Here is a 9,982-nt window from a genome sequence, read left to right on the forward strand (position 1 = left end):
AAACTATGTCTCAGACAAGGGACTGATAACCAGAATATACAAGGAACTCAAGCCAGCTTACCCTTGAAACAATAAACAATCCAATCAAAAAGTGGGCAAATGAGTTGAAGAGACAACTCTCCATACAAACATACAAATGGTTGAAAAGTATATAAAAATGCTCTTCTCATAAGGGAAATGATAATCAAAACCACGATGAGATACTACTTAACCCCAGTCAGAATGAGTAAGATGAAAAACATATAGAATAAGTGCTGGTGAGGCTGCAGTGAAAAGGCAACCCTCCTACACTGTTGGTGGGAATGTAAATTAGTAAAACCACCATGAAGAACAATATGGAGATTCCTCAAAAACCTACTAATAGAACTACCATATGACCCAGCAACTCCATTCCTGGGTGTCTACCCAAAGAATAGGAATACACTGAGCTGGAAAAACAGTTGCACATCCATGTTTATTGCAGCATGATTCACAATAGCTAAGACATTAAATGTCCAAGAACAGATGAATGTACTAAAAAATGTGGCACATATACACTGTGGAGTATTACTTAGCTATAAACAAAAACAATGAGACTATGATTTTTGATACAAAATGGACAAATACGGGGGATGCAATGCTAAATGAAGCAAGCCAGACTATGAAAGAGAGGCATTGTATATCCCTGTTTAATATATACTGAATATCAGTACTCTATACCATAAACTTAAAGATTGGAAGGTATAATAGCAGGGAAGGCAACTGTAGATATTAGAGATAGTATAGGAGGGGGTGAGTAATAGGATGTGACAGGGAGAGGATCAGGAAACAGCAACAACAAATTAACAGGCGAAATGGAAAGTAATCTGCTGATGATAATGTATATGATATTATCTTTGATTTGACTGATATGCATGGTTCATGCTGGGAAAGCCCATTTTGTACACTGTAAAGATATAGCAGTTAAAAGTAAATTTTTAAAAATGTAAAATTAAAAATTTACTCTATTATAAACCCCTTCAAGAATCTTATCTAGACTATAGAATCTCTTTTCTGAAAAAACCCACAAGTATTGAAAATTTCACACTTTATTTTCAGGTTCTAATTCCTTTCCAAAACCCATTTGTGGTCTTGGGACGAGCAGTTAGCATAATGGCTATGTCACTTGACTCCCATGTAGTCAACCGCAGTTTGAGTCTTGGACCCGGTGGCTTAAATTCATGCCAGGCACGTGTGCGTGCCTGTCCAAGATCCCAAGAGGAGAATGGAAAAGAAGGGATTGCGGTGTGGCCATCCTCCCTGGGGCGTAATTTCTTGCTTTTTGTCTCTCTCTCTCTCTTTCTGGTGAGCGCACACGCCCTATAGCGAATCCCCCTTCCCCCCACCCACAAAAAAAAAAAACACCTCATTTGTGGTCTCATTGGAAATTCTTAGATACAATAGATTAAAATCTACTGCTTTAGTTAATTAGTTATCTTAATTATTTCAGAAGATATTTATGTACTTACTATATGACTAGCAATTTACTGTGCTAGGAAGTTGGATTAAATTATAAATAAAACTTGGTGCCTATTCCTAAAATGCTCAGAATCTGGGAATGAAACTGAGCAGACAAGGAGAAACACAGTAACAACTCAGGATTCCAGGTGCTGTTGTGAAAGGACACAAGGGGAGTGACCAGTCCCAAGAAGACCAGGAGATTCTCTGTGAAGCAATGTTTCAGGTGAGTCTTGAAGGACTGATAGGACATGATGGGTTAAGTGAATAGAAGGTTGAGTCCTCTGAGCAGAGCGAGTAGTATATACTCTAGTGGAAGAGTGCATGCATTATCAAGGTTACACAGGAATTCAAGGGCAGCTGGGGAGAAAAACAGATGAGGTCAGAGCCATGGGCAGGTGAGCAATGAAGCAGGGGATACTGAAGAAAGGGCTGGTAAACCTAGCTGAAGAATGCAGACTTTGTCCTGAAAGCTAAGAATGCTTGTGAAGAGTTCTAAACATAGCATCATATGCAATTAGATTTTCATTTTATAAAGCCTCTACTGTCAGAGTCAATATATTGCTACTGTTTTCTACAGCGTTGTGTCACTCAGCATGTGGTCACGTGCATAGGATTTGAGTCCCTAGAAGTATACGTTCAAAGCCTGGTTCACCACTTATAAACTCGATGGTGTTAGGTAACCCTCTCAATTCTTCTAAGCGTTTGATTCATAAATGGGAGTTAATTGTAGTACTTGTCCCATTGATGAGTAGTGAGTAGTTAGCACAATTTGGCAACTGATTGTGCCTGGCATGGTAAGTGCTCTTTAAATGTGCTAACTCTTGTTGACACTGTTACACAAAATTATACAGTAATGAATGGCTGTATTTGAGAAAGAGGAGAGAGGGGAGAAAGTATGACTGTTAATTGGATTCTTTGTTATTTGCAGCTAAATGCATTCCTAACTGTTGACACAAGCTCAACACATTAGTAGCAGCAACACTTACAGAGTATTTTCTGGGGACTTTGTATTGATCTAAGAGCTCATTTATTCTTTATAACAATCTATTACGATTATCTCCATTTTACAGGTAATGGAACCAAGTAACTTGCCCACAGTTATGAAGAAGTAGGACTTGAACCAGGCAGTGTAGTTCTGGGTTCCATACTCTTTTGCTAAATTATGCTTTTTTTTTTTTTTTGAAGTAAGGCAATCAATCGTTCCACTTCTGGGAAGTGGAAGGGATCTTGATCGTCTAGACCAACCAACACTCCATATAAATCCCAGTACTGAAAATTTGTATTCATCTGTCTATAGCAAGATGGCTCATTCATTTATTCATTCATTCAACAGCTCATTAATTGAGGGCTACTATATGCCAGGCACCAGAGGTAGAGCAGAGAGCAAAAGGTACTGTTACATCCCTCATGGAACTTACTGCCTATTGTTCTAGAGCACTAAGGACATAAATGATTCTGGTGTGCTCAATATTCCAGTATCATCATATTTCTTAAGGCATTCTGAGCACACCACAGTTTATTCACCTGTGTCTTTGTACACGACATGCCTTTCCCCCAGCATAGCTATTTTTCCTTTTGCTGCCTGTTTAAATCCTGCTTGACTTCATGCATATGTTAAGATTCTTCTTTTATGGAGACTTCCCCAAGCACAGCCAGTCACCCCTAGTTCCAGAATCCAGTCTAGCCTATGTGCCTCTGTCATGGCACAATACTCAACAGCACCATCGTATGTGGGTAAGTGAGCTCCATCTATTAGCTAAAGGACAGGACAAATGTCACTGCTGCATCTCACTTGCCCAGCACAGTTGGCCTCATCACACATTTTCTGAATCCAGACAGAAAAATTTATAATTAAGACTTCTTCCTCAGAGTGTGTTTATGTCTAAGAAGAGAATCTCCTGAGAAATCGTTAAAAATGCAAAATCTTAAGCCCTCTCACCTCTCCACAGGCCCACTGTGGCATAGTCTGCTTTAACAATAGGCTCAGGTGGTTCACATGCCTGTTAGAGATGGAGGAACACTGGCTTAAAGTCATACCTATACAATGAAGGCTTGTTGAATAAAAGACCAGAGGCAGAATCATGGGCCCTGATTTTCATTTTATTCATTATTCTGCTATGCCCAGGTGCTAAGCTCAAGGTCATTAGTTCTTTTGATTCTTGACATGAATTTGTAGCCTTTCCAGAGGAATATACAGAGGAGGCTATAGTAATTTTTAATTCCAGTTTAGTTATATAAGTTGTTTATTTAGATAAAAATAAACTATGTTACCTAGTAGTCACTCTTCAAACAGAATCCTCAAGGAAGTTCTACCAGAGTTTAGTAGAACTGGTAGGCATACTGTTCCTATAGGCTTCTCTTCCTAACTGTGTTCTTGAAAAAGTGACTTAACTTCTCTGAGCTTATAAGAAAATAATTTTAAAATTATAGAATAATCTTTAATAAGTGAAGAATATACAACTCTCTTTGGAAAAATTTGGGAATCTGAGGGTGTTGAATAAATTGCAATATAGACAGATCTAGAAAGACAATGAGTTTTCTAAGCCCATTCAATTACATTTTGTTTATGCATGAAGCCAGTCCACAGAGAAAACAGCACAATCAGACATGCTGACAATCTGGCTGGAAGTGAACAGCTGGTTAGAAAAGTGGACAGACTGAGCAAGGCTCTAACTAGAGGATTCTTCTGACACTTGATAATCGTTGATGGAACTGTCTGTAATAACATGAGGAGAGATAAAGACAAACTTTTTCTTGATCATATCCAAAAAATATGTACCAGCAAACGTGCAAATGTATGTGCTGTAGAGTTGGAGAAGGCAAGAGGAAAGAGAGAGCAGTTTAGTGCAGAGAAAGCTGACAGTTCGCCAGATCTATGCTTCCCTTTCCACAGTAAATCACTTGCCATTAGGAAAGGCCATTGAGTTGGGGACACTGTTCCTGGTCATTTGGTATCCAGGTGGGGCTGTGTGATAATGTCTCACTGAGTCTGAGCAGAAGTGATTTCCAGGTGGTGAAGAAGTGAGTGTAGAACTCTGTCCTTCCCTTCCAATAATCAAATTTCATGAACTTTGAGACTCAAGAGATATTACAGTCACAAAATGCAGGGGCCTTTGTCATTACCCACTGATCAAGGAGATCAGCAGTAGTCACTTGTGTGAATAAATTTTGCTGATTTAAAAACGTGGAAATTGGGGTGTTATTTGATAGTGAGGACATTGCCCTAACTAATCCAAAACGTGTCGTAAATATTTTGGAAAAAGAAATGTAATGCACTGTAAAGATATATGTGATTCAATGTAATATAAAAAAGATTATGATAATAAATACAATTAAATAATATAAAAAATATCTGTGGGGGTGGGGAGAAAGAGAAATAGAGTTGGTGGGAGGGACTGGAAGTGTGAATGACTTCCAGTAAAGGCCAAGTGGCCAAGAGGATCTTCCAAGTGATCTGGTGCATTCTCAGAGGCTTATAGTCAAAAGCAACTTCAGCATCCAAATGTTTTTCATTTCAAACAGCTCAGTTTTTGGTTTGGGATAAAAAAATAAAAATAAAATGATAGGTCTCTCCAGGGTTGGCTGTGGCTCACAGAAGTGGTTCTGGGATGAGAACCCTGCTCTACTGACCTTCAGTCCACCTGGGCACATGAATTCCCCCAAGAACAGAACCTGTGACGTCACTCTGTACTGAGGGGGGGCCGTGCATTGTAGGACATATATTTGAGACTTAGAAATGCACAGCAGAGAGTTTTCAGGAAAGAGTTATCAAATATACAAAGCAATAGAGAAGAAAGAAAATGAGATGGATTGTCATGAAGTGGGTGGTGGGATTGAGAATGATTACAGAAATGTTCTCCACACTGCAGCAGGTTTACCTTCGGCATGGGAAAGGGGGCAAAGCAGCCAGTATGGCTTTATTCTCAGACATGAACCCAAGACCACCCTCAGCTTTTACAGTCTCTGGTCTTATTTTAGCACCTAGTAGTCTTGTACTGGGCAGGAGAAGCCCCAGAAGTTCTTTCTGAGTTCGTCTCCCCAACACTGCCAGGAGCCCATCCCTCCCCTGCTTCTCTGAGACTAGCCATGGGGAGAAGCCTGGGACAACACTGGATTTTTGTCGATTCTAGGTTTCTGTCAGTTCCTCACTAGAAAATACTTAGATAGCTCAGGATGCTGAGAAATGTAGGGGAAGAACGTAAACTTTAATTTGGTGTGATGTGAACTTCTGGAAAAGGGTCTCCAGCATAAGAACTCCATTTGATGATTTAAAATGCATAGGGGGGATTGGAGTGGGGCTAACTTTAGCTATTTGTCACTAACAGAGCACCGAAAAGTGATTAGTGCCAAAACGAGCACAAGCAGGTTGTTTACTGAACTGAAGGCTCCTGACTATGTTGGTGTGGGTGTACAGGCTTATATTTTCACCCCTTTTTTTCTTTCTAAAGGTAGTTATTTTTTGCTCTCTTTCTCCATGGTGACACTTTCATAATATATCTTATTTATAATTTAATATATACATTTATATAATTCACTTATAATAAACCTCTCTCCCTCTCTCTCTCTGTCTCTCCCAACACCCCTCATATTCATCTAGCTTCTTGCTCTGGACCTGACTTTACTGTGAAGCCACTTCACCTCCAGGGAGGGAATATAGGAGACCAGTGATTAGACTTGGTATGAACCACAGCAATGCCTGCACTTGTGCTGATTCCCTGACAGACTTCACGTCTTTGTGTATTTCATTTAGGGGACTCAATCTCAAATAAGTCAAATAAGGATCACTCCTTCCAGAAAGTTTTTCTACCTACCATCACCTACCTACTCTCTCCCTTCCTTGTCCTTCTTTGCCTACTTAATAATAGAACCCCTCACAGTATTGTGCTTAATAGATAGCTGCAGTTCTAGCATTATTATTGATGTGTACCTGTTTTCTGTTATGTACCCCACTTCCTAGATCTTGAGTACATAACTTATGAAAATTGCTTTCAAGCAAATAGTTTGCTCTGCGAACTCAAGCATCTAGATTACTGTGACTCGATTCTTGGACAAGAACCTGAGAACGACCTATTCAGCTGTCTGCTAAAGGCTTGTGTTAGAATCATGATCTCTGCTGGGCATTGCTTTGAAATGTGTGTCCCTGCATGCCAAGAGTAGAACACTTAGAGATGCTGGTAAAGGATAAAATTGTTCATCCCTCTTACCAAAATTGAGAAGAAAGGAACTAAAATTGTACATTTGTCATTTTTACAGCTGCTTCACATGTGGACTTTTACCCTATGTTTGAGAAAGTTCTACCCTATGATAGTCGGCAATTCCATGGTATAAGCTCAAAATGCCAGATACTTGGTTTTTCATGCATTTCTAGAAACTGACTGTGTTGAGCCAACCAGCCATACCTGCCCTAGACTTTAACCTGAGAGGCTGAGAAGCAAGGAGAGCAGAGAGTGGGAGCCAAACCAAAGTAGCAACACCCAGTTTCCAGAAACTGCAAGAGGAATTGCAGTGGTGGCATGCTGTGTCAGGGCACAGGGGGTGTCTGCACAAGCAAAGGACTGCTCAGACACAGTAGCAGTGGTGTCCTCGCCGTGCCTTAGTGCTGATGTGATCTTGGCTATGTCTATCCCTGTAGTCTTGTTTCACTCCAGTTCCTTTCCCTAGCCTTCTTCTTAATCCCTTCCTTGATTATTTTGAGGACTGCCACATAGACTTTTATAACATTTTTTAAAAACTCAATAAGGATTGGATTATTTTGCTTACAAATAGGACACATGTATAAAGTGACCAACTGTAAGCCTAAAGTTCTACTAACTGTCGAAGCCTGATTGTCTTATGTTTTGTATAACTTCACTCATAAAATACACAAAACCCTTCAAGGTGGCTCTTAAAATGAGTATTAAAAATACTCATTTTACAGAGAAGAATTCTGAGATTCAGGCAAGTAAATTGTCCAAAGCCTGTTCCTCCTCAAAAATCTACAAATAGAATTACCATACAACCCAGAAATTCTACTCCTAGGTAGCTACCCATAGGCTAGGAACACACTCATTCAGAAAAACACTTACACATCCATGTTTATTGTAGCATTATTCACAATTGCCAAGACATGGAATTAACCCAAGTGTTCAAGAGGAGATGAATGGATTTTAAAAAATGTGGTACTTGTATACTATGGAATACTACTAAGCCATAAAAAAAACAATAGAACTCCAATATTCGATACAAACTGGACAAATATAGAAGATTTAATGTTAAGAGGAACAAGCTAGGCTATGAAAGTGAAGTGTTTTATGTCCTCACTTAACATATTCCAAATCTCTGCACTATATGGCAGAAATGGGCAGAATGGAAGGTATAAAGGCAGAGGGGTGGGGCAACTGTAGGTACTAGAACCAGTATAGCAGAGGACAGGTAGTGGGAAGTGGAAGAGAAGAATCAGGGGAAGACAGATCATTTACCAGACACAAAATGAAAAAGTTTCTGTTGATGATAATGTGTATGGTAATGTCTTGGACTAGACTATCATGTACTGTAGTCATGCTGTGAAAAATCAGTATGTATGCCATAAAGATGTACAGTGATTAAATGCAAATAAAAAAGTACAGATAAAAAGAAAAAGAATTGTCCAAAGTCATACATAGGAAGAGGCAGAATTAGAATTCTAAATCTGGTCTGCTTCATTATGGAGTCCACTCTTTGATTTTTAGTACAACTCACGTTGTCCAGTATGTGCTGGGTATTCAGGGGCACTGACTGATAGATGGTCTGTGGGTGGGTGAACGGATGAGTGTGTGGACCAATGGACAAAGGTATGGGTGAGTGAGTGGATGACAGATAGACGGGCAGATGCCTGGATGGCCAAAGATATGTTTGCAAATGAAAAGAAGCTGTAGTCCCTTTTTTTGGTGTTGCTTTAAATAAACTTATATGAAGTATAATGAGGAGACCATCGCAGTCTTGAAACCTCCCGATCACATTCCATGATTATTTTTCCAGTCACAGTCTAAAAGGCTTTTGACTTTTTCTTTCCAAGTCTAAAGATAGGCAAGGATGTTGTAGCCAAGTCAGGCAGTAATTCAACCAGCAAATATAATTACATTCTCTGACATTTTCCTCCAAACTAAATTTGAAAATGCAGAACTCTCTAATGAATAATCACTAGTTAATAAATTAATCAACCAAATGAGGAAAGGTGATGACATTCAGGTAGATAGGAGTCATGCAGTATGATGACGGGCCAGGCACTATGGCTCCCATGGAGAGCCTTGGCAGGAAGGTGGCACTTCTCACCTGACGTTCTCATAGCGATGGATGTAGATCCGATGGAATTGGTGTTGCAGGTGCTCATCTTCCACATTGGTCATGTCATTGATCATTTCCAGGACGACAAACCGGGGAAGCACAGACAGCACAAGCCGCTCCTGGAACAAAACAATGAAGACATCTTGTCATGCTGACAAGCTCACCTCAGAAGGGAGAGTGGAGGGTATAGAAGCCATAGGCTCTGGGATAAATTCCTAGGGAAATTACTATTTCTATGAACTACCATTCTATGAACATGACAGCTATCTATTGAGTACTTACGATTTTCTAGGTTCTATGCTTCCTCTTGGGTGAACTGAAGAGATGTGATTCTTACTATTGTGGAGCTTATGTTCTACGAAGGAAGACACCTTCGGTATTACACACCCAACACCTGCATTTATAGAATGTGGTAAGTGCCATGCAAGCATAGGTTTTACTGACAGAGTGTAATGGCTGATGACATGACTTAAATCAGGGATTAAGAATTACCTTTCTGAGGTATTTATATTGAAACTGAGACTTAAAAGTTTGAAATGAGCTGGTCCTGTGTACTGCAAGGAGAAGTTCAGGAAAAGGAAAGTGCAAGTGCAAATGTTCCACAGCAGAAAGGAGCCATTGTGTGGCCAAAGGGCAGTGATGGAGGCTAACGATGACAATGAAGAGACTGGAGCTGTAGCTACATCCTGCAGGCCAGTAAGATGTTTGTGTTCAGTGACAACTACAAATGGCAGCCACTACGGTGTTGCTAAGCAGAAGGGTCACATAAACCGAATTCCATTTATTGGGTTGTCAGAAAAATCATAATAATACATTTTTGCATGGAAAACCAGAAAAACACGTCATGACTTTTATGACGATCTGCAGAATGAGTTGTGAGGAGGAGGCCAAGGGTAGAGGTAGAAAGACCAATTAGGGAAGCTCCTGAAGAGGTCGGGTCAGAGGTGACGGTGATGATAACAGAGACGACTGGCAAACAACCAATATGATAACTAGGTTTAGAGTTTGGTTACCGGGAAGAATACGTTATAGAAACAAGGAACATGGGAGAGAAGCCAGGTTTATGGTGCACTGACTATTAAAGAGGAAAGGAAATGAGACACACACTGCTTGAAAGCAGCTTAACACTTGACAAAATTATATGTGTGTGTGTGTGTATATATATATATATATATACATATATATATATGTATATATATAT

The 9,982-nt window shown here is 39.8% G+C and overlaps 1 protein-coding gene across 1 annotated transcript in view; it reads right to left on the reverse strand.

Annotated features, from left to right (window-relative positions):
• Positions 1-9,982, reverse strand: part of ADCY8 (adenylate cyclase 8) — a 242,822-nt gene that overhangs the window by 144,044 nt on the left and 88,796 nt on the right. Inside the window, 1 exon segment of the mRNA XM_006156697.2 lies at positions 8,770-8,900. Coding sequence (XP_006156759.1) covers positions 8,770-8,900 — 131 coding nt within the window.

The sequence above is a fragment of the Tupaia chinensis genome, unplaced genomic scaffold, assembly GCF_000334495.1.
Source record: "Tupaia chinensis unplaced genomic scaffold, TupChi_1.0 Scaffold000513_1, whole genome shotgun sequence".
NCBI classification, from domain to species: Eukaryota; Metazoa; Chordata; class Mammalia; order Scandentia; family Tupaiidae; genus Tupaia; species Tupaia belangeri.